General features: G+C 42.5%; 1 protein-coding gene across 50 annotated transcripts in view; it reads left to right on the forward strand.

The window, feature by feature from the left end:
* Nucleotides 1–20,277, forward strand: part of trdn (triadin) — a 471,335-nt gene that overhangs the window by 401,800 nt on the left and 49,258 nt on the right. For 49 of the 50 annotated variants that reach the window (XM_067984607.1, XM_067984633.1, XM_067984632.1 and 46 more), the window contains one exon: nt 3,439–3,468. The exons of the other annotated variant lie outside the window; for it this stretch is intronic. In XM_067984607.1, coding sequence (XP_067840708.1) covers nt 3,439–3,468 — 30 coding nt within the window. The remainder of the gene's footprint in view (nt 1–3,438; nt 3,469–20,277) is intronic. 50 annotated transcript variants of the gene reach the window in all.

Here is a 20,277-nt window from a genome sequence, read left to right on the forward strand (position 1 = left end):
CACCCGATAGCGGGTGCTAAAATGGAGCCCATGAGGTGCATGCCGACCATGGGTACTCCTGCTACGAGTCGGCGGTGCTGTCTATTGTATTTCCCAGCTGCAGATCAGCTGTTTACATTATCACATTTTTTGAGGCAAAAACTTTTCATCTCACTCATTTAGGGGGTTTTCTGTTGCAGCCAGTATGTCATTCTCTTGCTGTCATCTGCACTTGTCATTATAAACAACCTGATCCACTTTGTTCTTACAGCTCTGGAGATTTACTTTTTCATAGGTTTTGCGAGTTGCCACTAAATTCATCTATTTCACTTTTGGCCCACTAAACCTGTGGAACAGTTTTAGTGCACTTGATGCTATGATGCCAATAGTATTTCACTATTAAGATGCATCCACTGGCAGTAGCTTCAATAGCATTAAAAGCTGACCAGTTAAAATGCTCAGATTGAAACAGAGATCAATATGCTGAACGCAAGCACAGAAAAATGGGGCTCTGTATTCCCAATCAGTGTTCTACTGCGTGCAGTGCTAGGTGAGATAAAATAAATGGAGGAAAGCAGTCTTGAGAGTTAGGTGCATTACAGGAAAATAAAATCTCTTATATGCCTCTGTACAACGGAATGGAAGCAATCCAATCTGAAGAGGGGAGAGCAATTTTTTTGAACAGGGAGCACGTCAGATTTGGGCTGCAGTTTGGACATCCCACTAGTAAATGAGCTCTATTTCAGAAAAGCTTTATGACCGGATATAAATAGCATTTGCTCCCCTCCGCCCACATGCGCATTCACACATCTATTGCACTTTTCTCTCTTTTGTATGGTCTTGTAGATATAATTTCCCAACCAAGGGGAATAATAAGTGATTTTCCGCTAGCCCTCTATCAATACTCCTTCATAACTGGTCACGAGAAGGTTCTCTCCAACAGGCTGCATGCCTGACTCATTATAATGAGCTGCCTCCACCAAATTCACGTTGTCCTCGCGCCCACATGAACAGGTACCCGCGTGCTTGTTTGTGGGTGTGATCGAGTTTCTCGATCAGAATGTTTGCCAGATGTTTAAAAGTTCACAGATGATGGTTTGTCTACATGATGCTGTTTTATTACGAATCAAAAATTGGTTAGATTGACCCCTAAATTGGTTAGATTGACTCCTAAATTGGTTAGATTGACCCCTAAATGGGTTAGATTGACCCCTAAATTGGTTAGATTGACTCCTAAATTGGTTAGATTGACTCCTAAATTGGTTAGATTGAACCCTAAATTGGTTAGATTGACTCCTAAATTGGTTAGATTGACTCCTAAATTGGTTAGATTGACCCCTAAATTGGTTAGATTGACTCCTAAATTGGTTAGATTGACCCCTAAATTGGTTAGATTGACTCCTAAATTGGTTAGATTGACCCCTAAATTGAAAGAAACAGTGCAATAGCATAATGTTACTGCAAGTAAAAAGCAGAAATATCTTTTGACAACTAAATTCAATCTCTCAGGATTATCTGTAGGGTTCAGACTGAAGGGTAGATATTTTGTGCGCTCACATGCCAAGAGGTACTTTACAAGCCACGAAAATGCATGGCAAAATCATTGGCAATGGATACATGTGAGGACTCAGAAAATTTACCCCAATGAGTGCAAAGCCAAATCACCATTGTAGATTAAGCTCATTCTTTTTATAACTGTAAAAGTAATATCTGTAGAAATTATCTTTATGAAACATTTTTTTTTACTGCTGAAGTTCAGGTAAGTTCACACGCTCTCTGCAAATTGACTTCAATCCATGGATGTTTACTCCACAATGGCACTTCACACCAGTTGAAAAATAAATGTTGTTATGTATGAAAATAATAACTAATCTGGCTACTGCTTCAGTGATTTTACAAGAATAGTCGGCAGTTTGCCATGGAGCCTGTCATCATAGTGTCCCATTTACAGGATTGTTGACGCAAAGCTCATTCTATAACATTTGACATGATTAGAGTTATTTCTGTTTTATATCATACCAAAGACTTCATAGGAGAAGTAGAATATTCTATAGATGTTTCCCCAGTGGTTTACTGAGCAAACGTACAGCCTGGTTTGGTACTCAACCAAATAGTCTAAAATGGTCTCAGATTTGATCCTTGGTCTGTGTTGAGTCATCCGAGGTCAATTGTAGTTATATGGCCACTACAATTAGCCTCAGCACAACTGAGAAAATCAGCCTGTCACTATCCAAATACCCCAGCTTGAAAATGGCCATGGAATTATGCCCAGAGCAAGAGTCACTGCTTTCAGGAGAGGACACAAAAAAATTGGAAAGGACAGTACAATAAAATACTATCTCAGTACTTTAGGTTATCCCGTTATAAATAATTTTTTTCTACTGTATTGCTGGCTCTGTAATTTGTCAATAAGAGATGTAGAAAAGTCCTGTTCTTTGGGATCTCCATTAGTGAGTAATATAACCATTCATCACATATTATACTTGTTTCTCTTTCTCTGGGTTGCTCTCCATTTTCAATGTTTTATTTATTTGTTCTTGGGATGTGGGTAACATTGGTGAGGCAGTATTTATTACTCATCCCAAGTTGCCCCGAGAGCATTAAGAGTCAACCACATATGCTACTATAAGTTCTTAATATTAAATAATACATCTCAGCATGCAGCAAAATAACATTGGTAGATCACATTTTTATGGGGAATTTCTGCAAATAAATAACTTGGCTGTCTATTGGAAGGTCTCCTGTCACGATATGTAGAAAGCAACTTTAACCAAGGTGCTAGAGTTCAGTTCTGCTTTGCTTATTGCAGCTTTTAATGAATGTGATGAATATCTCTCATGCTGAAAGATGCACAATTAGTCATCTGACCCCTCTTATCCTGAGAGAGTTTGAGTAATGCAGGACAATCTCAAAGCTAAATTCTGCAAGGCTACAAATGCGAGTGTATATGTGCATGAAATGAAAATACAATAAATATATTCAAACTGCAATTTTGTGTTCTTAAAAATATTATTTGCAAAGTTGCCTAGGCTAGATGTATTTCTCCAATATATATATTCCACAGTATGTATTACTGTAATGCAATAATGTAGGCAAACCAAACAAAAATATATGTGGCATAAAAAGTGAATGTGTTTATTGCATTATATCATGTTTTCATTTCACTAGATCTGATATTGGATGCTTATTCAACTGCTATTTTTATGTATCTATAAGTTCCATTTAACATTTTTTCTAAGTAAATCGTTGTTAAACATTAGGTATTTATCAAATAATAATATGAGAGCAGATTTTGCTTTACAGGTGGGCAGCTCATGTCAGGTCTAGATTGCATACATGTTGAGCATGAAAATTAATGTGATTTATCATAGACACCTGCAGAGGCATCTTATGTGTGAATAGGTTTCCAGCACCATGAAAAGTGTGGATAGAATTAAAATGCATCATTTTCATTTACAGAGAAAACTGCCAAAGCAGTGAAGCCACCAAGTAAGTGACATTTATTTCTATCAATAGCATAACAGAGTTATGTTGCACACTGCCAATAGTGAACTTTACCATCATGGTGTTCCACAGATGTTTAACAGCTGCTGTCCATGTGGTTTGTAGCGGTTTGATATAACTCAGTGGCTTGTTAGAGGGCAGTTAAGAGCCAACCACGTTGGTGTGGAACTAGAGTTACATATAGGCCAGACCAGGTAAGGACAACAGGTTTACTTTCCTAAAGGATGTTAATGAACCAATTGTGTTTTTATGACAAACCAACAGCTTTATGGTATGTCAAACAACAACAAATACAATAGATAGGAATCTGGAAGATATTATCAAATTCCATATTACTCAGATAATATCCAATCTTATTTTAGCAATGGGCATCAACATCTTAGTTGTACTTTTCATTGTTAATGTGCAAAGATTGTCCCTTTGTCACATACATACTGGAGTATAATATGTAGTAAATTCACAAACTCTGCATGCTCTATAGAGACATCATACAAGATCCAAGTTATTTCTAAAGATCTTTTCCTGCCACTCCTAAAATCTAAATCTTGAAATAGTTCTCTTGCCAATATATAAGAACTGAGTTAAAATAATAAAAATTAATATTTCAGTTTGTTTAAAATCCATCAAAAAAAAATCTGTGATATCATCAGCATTATGGTTCCATCTAAATATTTGGCTTAGAGACTCGTAAGACTTAGATACTTGTACCAGTAGTTAATTCTGGAGAGTTACAGACCACGGGGCTATAAATTGGGCCTTGTAGCGTCCATTTTGTAGGTGCTATGCGGCCTCCTAAGGACCCAGAATGGCTTCCGGAATATGCACGCACGCTTCTAGCATGACATACGCCGGACGCCATCTTGGTAAAGGCGTTTGCACATACGCTGATAACGATAGCCGGCATTGTGTAAAGTAGGGAGAATATGCGTTAGATCAGTGTGCAATGCTGATTTAAAGGGATGGATACTGAACCTTGCACAGCTGAACAGGTCGTAAACAGCATGGAGGACCTCCCACCGGTACTATTTAAAGGGATCATTCAGGATTTGCAGGTTAGTTCCTGAATTATTGCTTCTGGCTGCTGGTGCATTTGTACCTGTTTTTGGAAGGCTCCTATACTTGAATACTATGACTAAGGGACATAGCCTAAAGATTAGAGCCAGTACTTGCAGGAGTGAAGTTAGGAAACACTTCTACACACAAAGGGGGGGTAGAAGTTTGGAACGCTCTTCTGCAAATGGCAGTCGATGCTAGCTCAATTGTTAATTTTAAATCTGAGATTGATAGATTTTTGTTAACCAAAGGTATTAAGGGATGTGGGGCTAAGGCGGGTATATGGAGTTAGGTCACAGATCAGCCATGATCTCATTGAATGACGGAACAGGTTCAAGGGGCTAAATGGCCTACTCCTGTTCCTATCTTCCTATAATAAAGTTTCAATACTCTACAGGGAGTGGGCTGGTAGCTGACAGGCAACATCAAGGGCACTGGCAGAGTGGCAGGGGTGGGGCAGGAATGCTGTCATCCTGAGAGAGGACAGCAGGTTCATGTTCCATGGAGCCACTGCCACTTGCTGCCTCCTGTTATGCACCACCTTTTCCTGCAAGAAAGCGTGACGTGTGTCAGTGAGTGTCCTGCAGGATGTTTGGGTGATGTGGCTGTCATAGTTGAATAGCTGCCAGTGTGTGTGACCTGTGAGTTGTGGGTGTGCGGCTTACAACAATGGTAATGTGTGAGGGTGAGGGGCAGCATCTGTTTGGAAAAGTTGAGTACTGATTGAAAGAGTTTGTTGGTAGGTGGGTGATGGGGGGTGTAGTGCGTGGTGCAGTGGGTGAGGCTAGTGGTGCAATTGGTAGGAGATGCCACTTGACAGTTGACCTTTATCACCTTGACCACTTGTGTCAAAGCATTGAACTTCTTCCTGCACTACATCCATGTTCGTGGTGCTATGCTCCTGGAATTTGTCGAAACTTAACACTATACCAATGCACTAACACCCAAACCAGTAATACAAAGAGAAAATTTTATTTTAACTTGTATACAAGGGAAGAGCACCTCCAAACAATGGTTGAAGATACAGCTTCCTCGAGTCAGTGAAACAGCTCATGTTTTCCAGTTCAATAAAAACGCCCATCTGCTACAGAATATGGGCGTACACATACATTCTTTATTGGATCAGGTAGTTGGTCAATCAAGTAGTGAGCCTGCCCCCCCCCACCGAACGTCCATAGCCCTTTATTACTTTGGCACATAGGCCTGAGCATTCTCATCCTTCCCACATTTCTGTCCTGGTTATCAGTAGGGCTGAAGTCAGTCTCAAGGCCACATGGCCTTTCAAGAAACTGTATTCTCATTATATTTTTGTAGTCAGCAATACCCTTATCTGCTAGGGGGGCCAGACGGTACTAAGCACCTGCTCAGCTAACTTAATTATCAACATACCAAGGCTTAAACGTAATTACACAATTGTGCTTCTCTGTGTGTGCTGTAGCTACCCTATTATGTGAGTTAATAAAGAGTTAATATGGTCAAGTATCCCTTCATGCATTTCTACATTAATATGGTCAAGTATCCCTTCATGCATTTCCACATTCCCCCCTTTTGTCCTTCATAAAGGACAATATACTAGTAGAGCATTACCTTAGCTAGCCGTTCAAATTCTTCCTGCACCTCGTCTCCTCCCGTCTCTACTTGTATCATTAAATTAGTGGGTGATATATTTGTACCCAAATTAGACATCATAGCACAGCAACATTTAAGTAAGCAATAAGCTATAAGAATTATAACAACGAATATGACTAAACCTTGAACTAGAGAAGTCCCAATAGAACCCAGCCATCCTGTTGCCCAGCCCCAAAGTGTGAACGAAAGGGGCTGCTTAAGTTTCTCAATTTGCTTTTGGATGTGATCGGCCAAATTAGTAATCTCTTCTGAACTATCAGGTATGTAGGTACAACATTCAGATCCAATTAGTGCGCATGTCCCCCATTTTTCTGCCAATAGGTAATCAAGGGCCATACGGTTCTGTAAAGTGACCGTTCGAATGGCTATCATCTCTGCGCTCATTTTCTTTAAGGCTTCTGCCGTATCGTTAGCAATCTCTTCCAAGATTTTGGCCATATTAATGATTTCTCTGGTGACCTTACCCATTCCCCACCAAGGGAAAGCAATGGCCCAGAACCGGTCGGTGTCAGTAATTACCCTTTTTACTCGTTGCCAGGCGGGATATTGGGGCAGGGACAATGAGTGTCACACATATGGTATTACATATCCCAAGTATCATGATCCTGACCAATTTTGGGGCAACCATGGATATGCCTTGCGGCCACAAATAAAGTAAGTGCCTTTGTACGCAGTCATTGCAGGAAAACTTTCTTCATGTATAAGTTCCGTGGAATTTTGGCCACCTGTGCAATGTTCCCATGTGATGCGGCTACCATCGTTGTTTGTGGTCATAATTCACATACTGAGTGCAATTACTCCATCCTACCGTATCTCCTTCTGTAGAGTTCTTACTCAAACATATTGTTCCATTAGGCCTTGATGTATTTGTGAGGATTAAAAACGGGGGTTTATGGGTCTGATTATAATTGGGTTGGTACCATCCCCGAAATTTGGTTTCACATTTTGTTTTGTTTGAAAACTCCTTCCACATTCCTCTCGTATATCCCTGATATGATCCTCCGGTAGTGCTCGCCCCCTTCCTGTATCCGTCCTTGTCAGTTCCATTTTTATTTAATACCCATTCTGCCATTTCTGGGGAAGTTAAGGGGACTGGTTTAAGGGGAATGACTCCCTTGGAATGGATGGGGATATGGGAGCACACCCAGCAACTAGAGATATTTAGGCATTTTGCATAAATATAGGACATATATAAGAAAGCATTTACGTGTAATTCCCTTGAAACACGATTGGTTCTACTTGTAGCGGGGGTAGTAGCAGGTCCTACGTTAATTCCCACCCATAGGATCAGGCATGCAAAGCCAATCATTCCCAAATGATTTAACAGTTTAGGACATGCTATGCTGCAACTGTCTCTTATGATGGTTTAATTAATCAGTCTTTTCCTTTGGTTCGGCTGGTTCGCCACCGCCGGGGTCCTTGTATGGGGATTTCTTACAGTGGGACGAGTGTATCCACGTAGGTCATTCCTTCACTTCCACGGCGGTGTTCGTTGTGAGGAGTACTTGATAGGGTCCTTCAAACTGGGGCTCGAGTCCGTTCTTTCGCTTAAAGATCTTTATGTAGACAGTATCTCCTGGCTCGATACGGTGACACTTCTCTCCTGTGGGTTCAAGCTGTGCTTGTTTGACCTGTCGGTGAAAACTAGAAATAGTTAGTTAACGTGACACAATACTGTAGCATGTCCTCCTCCATTGTGTGTATATCCATCTGTTTTACATACAGGGGTGCTGAGAATGGCAGACGTTGTGGCCGTCCCATCACAATCTCATGTGGTGACAATCCTGTCACCCTGCTGGTTGAGGACCTCATGACCATGAGGGCTAAAGGTAGTGCATCTACCCACTTAAGCCCCGTTTCCTCACAAAGTTTAGACAATTTGTTCTTCAACATGCCGTTGTATCGCTCAACTGTGCCTGATGACTGTGGGTGATAACTACAGTGAAAGTGTTGATCAATCTGTAGTCCTTTACACAGTTCCTTTACAACAATCCCTGTAAAATGTGCCCCGTTGTCACTTGACAACTTATGGGGTATACCGAAACGTGGTATAACTTCTCTAAGCAGACATTTAGCAACAGCTGTAGTATCATTCTTTCTACAAGGAAAAGCTTCAATCCATCTAGAAAACATATCAATTATTACTAATATACATGGGGATAATTCAATAAAATCCATTTGCAAGTGTGTAAAGGGTCCTTCAGGACCCGGATGCACAGAACGTACTGTCTTTTCAGTTTTACCAGGATTCATTCGGTGACAGATGGTACATTGGTCACTAATTTGTGTGAGAGCCTTGGTTAGACCTGGCACAAACCATGTTTGATTCACATAGTCGGTCATTCCGGTCTTACCAGCATGCGTAAAGGTGTGAACACATCTAGCGAGCCAGGGTAAAAGTTGGCGAGGGGCCACCACGCGGCCGTCGTGGTGGACCCACAAACCCTCCTGGTTCTTTGTACAATTATGATTAACCCATTCCACGACCTCGTTTTCCCCCGCCCTGGACTGATGTTCAATGACATCTTTTAATGATGGGGGTACCGATTCTGGATCTTTCTCTCTGGAAACCATAAGGGAGACCAGAGGTCCTGTGTCAGAAAGTGCTGCTTGTTTTAAAGCCGAATCAGCTCTTTCATTGCCCAGGGAGACTTGGTCTCGTCCTCCGGTATGGGCTTTACATTCACAGCCACTAAAACAGGTTCCATTAGTGCTAGCAAGAGATGATTCAGCATTTTTAATAGTTGTTCCATTTGATGTCAGGAATCCACGCAATTTCCAAATCTGTCCATAATCATGTGCGACGCCGAATGCATATCGTGAGTCTGTGTAAATGGTGGCTGTTTTCCCAGTAGCAACAATACAGGCTTGTGTTAGGGCGAATAGTTCTGCCTGTTGTGCTGAAAAGGTGGGTGGGAGTGAATAGGCTTCTATAGCAAAATGGTCATCAACAATCGCGTAGCCTGCACGAGGGGACCCTTCCCTGTCTCGCAATGCTGACCCATCGACATAGAGGTTTAATTCACAGTTCAAAATAGGTTGTTCAGAAAGGTCAATCCGTGGCTTGGTTACTAGCTGAGTTACTGCCTCGCAGCAGTGTGGTGAGCCGTCTTCTTCAGTAGGCAACAGAGTAGCTGGATTCAGGGTAGTATAGCGTTGTATAGTAAGATTAGGATTTAACAACAGTTCCACGTCGTACCTGCTGCGTCTAGCAGTAGTGATGTGTTGGGTAGCACATCGTGTCAGCAGGATTTCCACCGAATGGGGCACATACAAGGTGGTCCAATGGTTGAGTGTAATGGTCTGTGCTTTCTGCACCGCATATGAGGCAGCAGCCAATGCCGGAAGGCAGCCAGGTAGTCCCCTAGCGACTGGGTCCAGCTGGACACTATAGTATGGTAACGGTCTCTCATGGTCACCGTGAGATTGGGTGAGGACTGCATGTGCAAACCCAGCTTTATGATGGACATACAGGTGAAATGGTAGCTCATAATTGGGGAGTCCGAGTGCAGGTGCAGATATTAATGCCTGTTTCATCTGCTCGAAGTGGTCTCATGTTTTATCGCTCCATATAAGATAGACTGGCTTGTCGTCACCCATCATGTCCAGTAAAGGTCTTGATATTTAGGAATAACCCATTATCCAATTCCTACAGTATCCTGTCATTCCAAGAAAATGTTTCAATTGTTGTTGGGTCTGTGGGACGGGAGCCTCACAAATAGCTGTGACTCTTTTCTTCAATAATCGTCGAGTGTCTTTATATAATTTGTGTCCCAAATACTCTACAGTTTCCGAAACAAACTGGAGTTTAGACCTAGAGACCTTGTGTCCTTTTTTAGCGAGGGCACATAACATGGTAATAGAGTCAGCCTGGCAGGCGGAAGAATTAGGTGAGGCTATTAACAGATCGTCTACATACTGGATCAGAGTGGAACCTGCTTCTAAGACGATGTCCTGCAAGTCTGCCTTTAAACACTGTGAAAATATGGTTGGGCTCTCAGTGTAGCCTTGAGGCAATCGTGTCCATGTATATTGTCTTCCCTTAAACGTGAAAGTGAAAAGAAATTGGGAGTCGTGATGAATTGGGACACTGAAAAATGCTGAACATAAGTCAATCACTGTGTAATGGGTGGAGCCACAAGGTTTACTGGTGAGAATTACAGCAGGGTTGGGCACAACAGGGTAAACAGGGAGAACAGAGGCATTCACTTCCCGTAAATCTTGTACGAGCCACCATTTGCCTGTTTGCCTCTTCTGAACAGGCAAAATAGGAGTGTTGCAAGGACTTTTAGTTGGTATAATGATTCCCTGATTTAACAAGTCCGAGACCACCATGGAGATGCCTTCTTCTGCTTCTGCTGACATGGGGTATTGAGACACTCTAGGGAAGGGCACTCCAGGTTTCATAGTAACCCTGTATGGCTGAGCAGTTAGTATTTTTCCCACTTCATTCGAATGTTGGGACCAGAGTTGCTCCGGAACCCTTTCTAACAAATTCGCTGCTTCCGTGGTACATACATATTCACTCCGGTTTCCGAGTAAGTCTCTGTCTAACACCTTTCATTCAAAGGTTGCGTGATTGTTTACAGAAGGATATATGAAAATGGCAAAGCCAGCTCCTTCATCCAGCCGTATTACGGTACCTCCTCGGATATCCGCAACTTTAGTCCACGTTAAATGGTTTAAGCACTTGACCATGGGTCCAAGGTCCTTTTGACTATGGCCTTCTGCAACCGCCAGAGTGCAGTGGGGTGCACTGTCGGCTACTTTAAATAAGGGTTTTACCTCGCTGGATAGTATGATTGACACAGCTATGCCAGCCGGACCTATCAGGATCGTATCGCATGTGAGATTAAATTCGCGTCCTTCAAATGTTTGATAAAAACATTTTCCACAAATATCGTGTCCAGTTTTATCAAAGTAGGCTGTACAGTGTAAATTGTATTTCCAAGAGGTTAAATTAAGGAATGCTAGGTAGTCAGTTGCCGCCCTAGGTACGTACTGCAGGGACCCCACCAATCTTCGAAGTTTTGTGGCCAGAGAGCCACTGTTGTTCATTGACCATTTATAAATGACGGGTGACTCAAATTCTCGAAGGGAATACATTCCATAAGTTTCTTCAGGGATAGACACTTCTAATCCCCTATCCGTACATATGATGGTGGCTCTCATTTTGCATAAGAGATCACGTCCTAGTAAATTAACGGGTGCGTCCTCTGATAGTAGGAATGCATGTTGTCCGTGGAATACTTCTGATTTAATGTCTAATGGTTCTGACCATTGCATGGTTTGTGTAACTCCTAACAGGCCAACACATTGTACACTTTTATCCGTTTTGGGGGCTTCTTTGCCATTTCTTTGGACAATAAAGAGTTAGTAGCACCCGTATCTAAGGGCACTTGTTTTCCCCCCATGTGTAGATAGAGGCATGGTTCTTGACCAGCGTTCACAGAGACTATCGGCATTTGACAATCAGGTTTCTGACACAGGGGGTTTCGAGGGCGTCATGCGGGATAATTTCTGGAATCATTACGATTTGAATTACCCCATGGATTCCCAGTCGAAAATTGAGCTTGGGGTCGAGTGGTGGGTTGATCAGCATAATTTTGCGGTGGACCATTGGCAGACCTCCTGTCGGGCTGAGGACAATTCGATCGCCAATGTCCACTTTTTCCACAATTAAAACACAGACCATAACAAGGTTTTTGAGGATTTCCAGCACCGGGATGCCCCAAACCTCCTGGTTGAGGTGGGCCTAAACCGCGTCCGCATTGTGGGCGTCCCCTCCCTCTATTATGTCCCATATAATACAAGGTGAGCGGGTCATTTGGAGTCATTTTTGTTTCTGCGTACATTGAGGTTTTACTTTTATTCTCTTTGCTTTCTCTACTTCGATCCTGGACATTCTTTAGAATGGACGTCAATTGGGGCATAGTTTTGTGTCTCCAATCTAAGCATATCAAAGTCAGTGGGTCTTTTAATCCTGGTCTGAGTCCGTTAACGAGGGCGTTAACGAGTTGCACTTGGTATGCATCTTTAGCCATACCAGAACACTGGTCAAAAATATTCTCCATTCTTTCTATATAATCCTCAACATCCTCATCTTTCCTTTGACTGGTTTCTGTAATCTTAGTCCAATTTGTTTTCTTTGGGAATTTTACGTGCATTACACCATACAAACTTTGGCAGAATGCATCATCTGCCACTGCCTCGTCCGGTCCGTTAGCTGCCCTATGTTCTTGGATAAGGGCAAAACTTTCATCGCCCTCACGCAGTCTTTTATATTTATTATCTTTCAACCATGCGCGCAATAACTGATCCATATCTACTATAGTTGGTTGGTGACAAATGACTATCGTTTTCAATTGGTCAATAGATTTTTCTAAGTCTTTGGAGGGGCCTGGTAAGTCCTGAATGATTCCTCTCAATTCGGTGGCTGTCCATGGACGGTGGACGGAAACTTGGTCTCCGTCTGCAACATGGACATTGGGGAAACGTCTTAAGGGCAGTTATGTTACGGCTGGGATGGGGGTAGGTTCCCCTTCGTCTCCCTCCTTCGCCTCTCTGTGACTTTTGGCACCCCGGGTACCCTGGCTTGGGCCCACAGTCTGGGAGAGTGTTTGTGCAGCTGTCCCACCAGTAGCGCCGCCCTCAAGATTAAGTGGAGGTGGGGGATTTGAAGGGTTAACGGGGGATTTGAAGGGTTCCCTTCGTTCTCGGGCAGTGCGGGTGCCCGGTCCTGATAAGCCGGAGGGTTTCGCGGGGCTCGCATCTGTCCTATGAAATAATCGTCATCTTCGTCTGGGGCTGTGGGTATTGCAGGATATAATGGCACAGCTAATGGCTGCTGTTTCTTCATTATCATTTGTTTAATTTTTATATCTTGCTTATTATTGGCTCTACTGGCTGCCCTACTTTGTTCGTGTCGTGATCCGGCTTCCTTCTTCCAATCTGAGAATGCCGCCCACTTAACCCCTTTTTTACCTTTCCTTCTCGGGTCTCTGTTCTCTAAACATTCCTCTAAACATTTGATTCTATCCATATTAAATGTACCGTCTTCGGGAAAGGGTTATTTCCTAGTTTTGGTCCATTTTGACCAAACTATCAACTCGTCAGTTGTTTTTTTCCCAAAGTTTTTGTACATGTAAGCAGCAGGTGTTCCCTTTGGAGGGACTTTGCTTGCGTTGGCGCCCATGTCTTATAGTCTATACAATCCTTCACACTATAATTACACAATAATCAAGACCTATCTTAACTATCACAATTCTATACTTGATAATTCAGCCGATTGGACAAGACGTCATGTGTTCTCTACACCTACTTTAGGGTCCTGGCCTTCACGTGGGGTTAAAACCCTCTTAATAACCAGCTCAGGCTAGGTGTGTGAGAGAAACGTCTGCAATTGGTTGGATCAGCTGACTTACACAAGATTCTTGTATATCTTAATTCTACGCGACATTAACACCAGTCTGCGTTTATCGCCACTACAGACTTGTTCAAATTACAATTTCACTCAGTTCCGAATATTAATTTTACTCTAAAAGTCTGTAGCCTTGTTACCTCTTTTTTTTCTCTGGCGCCTTTCTAGCAGTAACCGTCTGTTGGCCCTGTACAGCAGCCTCAACGTCACTCTAGTTACCTTACCGGTTTCACAGATCTACTCCGTTATTGTTCTCTCTCAGCCCATTACTACAACACCGCAGCTGACAATATCGAGTAATCTGACAAGTTCCTTTTCCCCTTCATTTTCTCCTTGTCTATACGAAACACATTTCCTATGATCGCCTTCCAATTCCTAAAGGCAAACAGAAGAATTAGTCACGTCAGTTAATGCATATATTTACTAATCGCAGTGCGTCCGCGGCTTGCACAGAACACCTAGTTGTAATAACAACATGTGTCCGTACTTATTGGGGATCACAAGCGATCTCAGTGGAACCTCCAAGAAACTGTCGAAACTTAACACTATACCAATGCACTAACACCCAAACCAGTATTACAAAGAGAAAATTTTATTTTAACTTGTATACAAGGGAAGAGCACCTCCAAACAATGGTTGAAGGTACAGCTTCCTCGAGTCAGTGAAACAGCTCATGTTTATACAGTTCAATAAAAACGCCCATCTGCTACAGAATATGGGCGTACACATACATTCTTTATTGGCTCAGGTAGCTGGTCAATCAAGTAGTGAGCCTGCCCCCCTGAGCGTCCATAGCCCTTTATTACTTTGGCACGTAGGCCTGAGCATTCTCATCCTCTCCACATTTCTGTCCTGGTTATCAGTAGGGCTGAAGTCAGTCTCAAGGCCACATGGCCTTTCAAGAAACTGTATTCTCATTATATTTTTGTAGTCAGCAATACCCTTATCTGCTAGGGGGGCCAGACGGTACTAAGCACCTGCTCATCTAACTTAATTATCAACATACCAAGGCTTAAACGTAATTACACAATTGTGCTTCTCTGTGTGTGCTGTAGCTACCCTATTATGTGAGTTAATAAAGAGTTATTATGGTCAAGTATCCCTTCATGCATTTCTACATTAATATGGTCAAGTATCCCTTCATGCATTTCCATACATTGACTTTGTCCCCTACTGCCTCCCACTACCTGGGAGCGTTTGTCTGGAGGGTCTCTTGCCCCCCCTGCAGATATAGGATGCCCCTCCTTCTGTCTGCTTCTTATACCAAGGCCTCTAGTGCATCAGCAGAGAACCTTGGTGCATGTTTCTCGCAGGCCTGGTACAAACTTAAATCGGCAGATTGGTGAGGTCTGGCGTGCAGATTGGAGGATGTGGGATTTAATGTTTTACCATAACTCAACAGTTTGTAAACATAGGAATGGCACCTGCTTTTGTGTTTTACATGTGCGATGTCTGATCTCTGTTCAGACTCTGTGCAGACCCGTACCTAATATTTTGCAAATAAGAGGTGCAGGCTGCCTTTAAGTAGTGCTAGCCACTCCCGCGGTATCGGGGCACCCCCTGCTGGTGAGCAGCCACTCAACAGCGCAGCAAGGCCTGGTTGCTTGCAGATATCAGGTAAATCACCAGGCAGCACAAATCTCACGTGCTGCCTGCATCTCAACGACCCGGCTTAATCACGCACCATGACCCCCACGCCTGGATTCGGGGGTTGTTGAATTTAACCCCCATGATTTTTAAACACTGTTCTTTATAAGGCCAGTTAAGGGCCTGTTCTTGTCTTTTGATGGCAATGTTTCCACTATAGAATCCATGTAATAATATGAACAAAATTACCTAGGATATTGGTCTTTTTTAAACACATTCTTGTAACCACCATTCTCTATTGTTTGTTCAGAGTGTCAAGATTTGTGTTGGATTAAACTTTATTAACAAAAAAAACAACCTTTAACCAGAGGCCAAAAATAACCCAAAGGCTAATCTGAATAATTTAAAAAGACTTAACATTCTGGGTGGCCTGATCTGCAGTGGAGCAGAAATCTTGGCTGCCCATGGAGTCTGCCGTATTCCCCATCCCAAATTTATGGGAACAGGGGCATTAACAAACATGAGGCAGGGCACTGGCAATTGTAAAGGTACCTCAGAGGTCTGACAGAACCCCAGAAAGTCACAACAGCACCTTATTGCTCCAACGCAGCACAGGAGGCCCAGGAAGTGATCAATTACCTGCTCTCTCCTGCATTCTGGGATTTTTGGGAGGCCCCTAATGGAAGCTACAATTGCTCTGAGCAGGAATAAGGGTATTAAGAGATATGGAACCAAGGCGGGTAAATGGAGTTGAGGTACAGATCAGCCACGACCTAATTGAACTTCTGGAATTTTCAATGACATTTGATGCTTCTTGGTCCCGTGGATTTATACATTCATCCAGAGTGTTGCTTGGCTTTTTTTTGTACCATTTATCCTTCCAATTTTTTTCCCATTTCTCTCCTCCTCTCCTGCAGATGCTTCTGGCCATGGATCCAGGCAGGAGCAGCTCCCATACCTATCTCGAGTGATTATTCTTCACACTTGAGCATAGATGGTAAAAGTTAGCTGGCTATTCTCCTGTAGGAGGGATCACAACAAAGCCTGATTCTGTTGCTATTTAACATCCACACAACTGTTCCAGGAAAGGCATTGAATTTGATGAGGAGTGGGAACCCTAGTGGAGGGTGATTTTAACTTTCGATAAGGGCAGAAAGCGGAATTCAATGGAAAGGAAAGTCGGGTGAGATGTATAAAGGGCAGCCGATTTGCTACAGCCTGTTTTCTGCTCCGGCTGCAAGTTAAAACCTATCCCTGGATGCTTTTTGCCCCTTCCTAGTGCAAATATGTTGAAACCAATTGAAGCACTCCAACTGCTGCCCTGTTTGAGATCAGTTAACTCCGTACAGGCCAAGAACTGAACTTAGGACTTTCTGGTCTATGTTGCTTAATGTTTCACCTTTAGTCACAAGGCTAACAGGAGAATATCAACAAGGATCTAGAAGCAATAGGTGATATATTGAAATTGTTTGAGGACATGCAGCAAGACCTGGACAACATCCAGGCTTGGGCTGATAAGTGGCAAGTAACATTCGCGCCAGATAAGTGCCAGGCAATGACCATCTCCAACAAAAGAGAGTCTAACCACCTCCCCTTGACATTCAATGGCATTACCATCGCTAAATCCCGCACCATCAACATCTTGGGGGTCACCATGGACCAGAAATTAAACTGGACCAGCCACATAAATACTGTGGCTATAAGAGCAGGTCAGAGGCTAGGTATTTTGCGGTGAGTGACTCACCTCCTGACTCCCCAAAGCCTTTCCACCATCTACAAGGCACAAATCAGGAGTGTGATGGAATACTCTCCATGCTCCACCTCCCAAACCCACGACCTCTACCACCTAGAAGGACAAGGTCAGCAGGCACATGGGAATACCATCACCTGCACGTTCCCCTCCAAGTCACACAATCCCAACTTCGAAATATATCGCCGTTCCTTCATCGTCGCTGGGTCAAAATCCTGGAACTCCCTTCCTAACAGCACTGTGGGAGAACCTTCACCACACGGACTGCAGCGGTTCAAGAAGGCTGCTCACCACCACCTTCTCAAGGGCAATTAAGGATGGGCAATAAATGCTGGCCTTGCCAGTGACGCCTACATCTCATGAATGAATTTTAAAAAACGTAACTAAAATAGTGCACAACAGAAATTCAGTGGCTGCAACTTTGTTAGCTATTGAAAATACATTTCTTTCAGATCCATTTCTGAGGCCTTTAACAAAGATTGAGTCTCATGGAATTTATGTCAAATTAGCCATCATATTGGAAATTGTTGAAAAAAATCACTGTTGGTATTGTGATTATTGGAGTTATGCAGGGTATGGTCTGTTTCCTTTTTAATACTATCCATAAATAATATGGAGGGAACTTTTTCCAGTGAAACTACAACATTTGTGTACGACAGCATATTGTGTCACATGCAATTAGGAATATTGAAATATCATCATTCATGCAGATCGTTAAAGGGATGTATGGATTTAAAGAAGTCATTACACAGTTATCACAGATTAGTCAATGAGTGGAATCATATATGTATATATATATATATATATTTATAATTATGGATCAACACAGAGAATTTTGTAATTTTATGTTGTATTCTGTTATCATTATATGAAGTTTTGAAGTTGAAACATAACTTATATATCTCTATTTTTGGGTCAGATTCTGAATTCTGTCTTATGCGTTACATTCACATTGCTTTCAGTTCCGGTCTGGTGGTATTACAGGTTAGCACACTATCCTTCCACCTGAGAGCTGTAAAAATACTGAGATCGATAAGAACAAGTCTTGACAAGAACATTATCAAGGGTACCAGACAAATCCTTAACCCTGTACCTTCACTCCCTGTGAAGGAACTGTCTTGGATTTACCACCCAGTTTATGCCTAGGACTTAATGATGCCTAAATTTGGCTCGCCAAACTGTCTTGCATCAACCAGGTTGGATTATATTGGCATTTACACTACCAACCACCCATCAAGATACTTAGTGACTGAATTAACCCTTTCTTGACAATTATCCAAGAGGAAGTCAGGCAACAAAATCTTGAACTAACAATTGTTTATTAACCTTAGAATCATAGTTAACAGTACTTAAAGTTAAACTTTGAGTATGCAAATAAATTAATAGTTAATTGACAAAATAAAAAATACAGGTTACAAAGGCAGTTCAGTATGTCACAGTAATTCAGCTTGATTTCTTAACATCATGCTTTTAGTGGCATAGTCTGATTGGTCACAGCATAGGCATTGGTGGACCTAACTGATCTAATGTCTGTAGAGAACTGTCTTCACAGGCTTTGTCATAGCAGAGAGGCAGGTGCAGAGCAGTGCCATTTGCTGCAAGGACACCTGCACCTAAAATGCAACATAGGGCTCCTGCAGCCAGTGACAGTGACTGGCAGCTGCAGCATCTAACCTGCCTTCCCCTCCTTCCAGACATGCTGCAATGCTCACTTATGGGGTTGGTGTGCTGGAGTGGCAAACAGGACCACCCTCCTCACAGCCACCTCTTGCAGCACCACCTCTACTTCAACAGTCTTCAAACCAGGGATTGAGCGGTGGACTGCTCTGTCGCTTGGCTGCAGACTCTTCCTGCACTTTGGTTTGCTTTTCCTTCATTTTTGTCTGCCACTTCTTAGTCCTCTCCAGCTTCAGCTTTCCAAAGGCTATAATTTTTTTCTCCCTACTCTGCCACTTCTCTTTAATGGCCTACTTCCTTTGAAATTTCACCAACATGCAATTTTCTGTTCCCACCATTAGTGAGCTCCCTCCACATGCCCAAATTTGCACCTGGAGCTGTGGACAATTGTGCAAAAAGGCTGACCTATAAAAATTAAGTCTTATTAGCACATTACCATTCTGGTGAGATGTGCACCAGTTCTTAACCATATAGAATTGACTTACAGCCGTACATGAAAATCAGCTCCCAGATGTCTTTGGGATGAAATTTGGAAGCCTAAAGCAGTCACAGCGATAATCCACTCATGGCCCAGGGAGCTGTGCGCACTAAAATGAGACATTAGCATAACAATTCTGTGGTCCCTTTTAAGAGGGTGGAAGGGAGGCAGAGCAGGACTTCCTGTTTTTGGTTATTTCCATTGGCCCTTTACATTTTTGTGGGAGTGCCATGGGTGGGAGTTCTGCCCACCCGCATTAAAGGGACGTATCTGGAGGAGTCCGCAGGCTACTCTTGGGAGCTGGTGAGATTCCCAGTGAGGGCCTTAAGAGGTACCAATCCTTTACTAGGGAAATATAATTGATCCCAAAGAGAATGGATTATCTTCCACAAGAGGCCTGCTTGCTTAATTGGGAGCAGAAGGTGTGAAGAGGCAAATTCTTTTCAAGGCTTTGATGGATCAACTCTACCGTCAGAGCAGCATGGAATCGCTGGTTTGGGGCGAATACCGCTGATGTACCTGCTCCAGCTACGCCAATGACCTTGTACCCAGAATTGGGGATATGGTCTTCAGCATGGGGCTAGAATGGACAGGGATTCTGCTTTACCACACTTGTGCTATGGAGTGGCCCTTAAGGAATTTTGGAGTCAGTTATTTCCCTCGATCTGTCGCCAGCCTAAAGGTTAATTTTATACCTGTATCTTCCGATTCTGCATATTTCTCTTAAACTGCAATAAAGAATGTCAATTAATCATGGAAATGAACACAATGAAATAGGAATCGATGTGGGCTGTGCTGTGAACTCCAACTGCTTCAATTAACTAGTCAGTTGGTGTTTAGAGAAACAGCTTCTGACTGTGTGAAAAATTGTACATGAATATGTAAAAAAGAACTGAACCTGGATTCTGTTACTACCTGAAATAATTTCATTCCCAGTGGATGCCATTACAATAGTAAAAAAACATAGATTCATAGTCATAGTCGAATATTTTCATCATTTATAACTAAATTTAAAGCATTTATCTCTGTAATTTGCCATTTCTCGTCACGTACAAGTACACAAACACTAAAAAGACCTCAGACACAGCATAATAATGTTTACATCTATCATTTGTTTCATGTACATGTGACAATTAAATTCTGTACTTCTGGCTGTTATCAATGAAACATCCTTTCCCATACAACTACAGCAAGTCCACA

The sequence above is a fragment of the Heptranchias perlo genome, chromosome 5, assembly GCF_035084215.1.
Source record: "Heptranchias perlo isolate sHepPer1 chromosome 5, sHepPer1.hap1, whole genome shotgun sequence".
Taxonomy (NCBI): Eukaryota; Metazoa; Chordata; class Chondrichthyes; order Hexanchiformes; family Hexanchidae; genus Heptranchias; species Heptranchias perlo.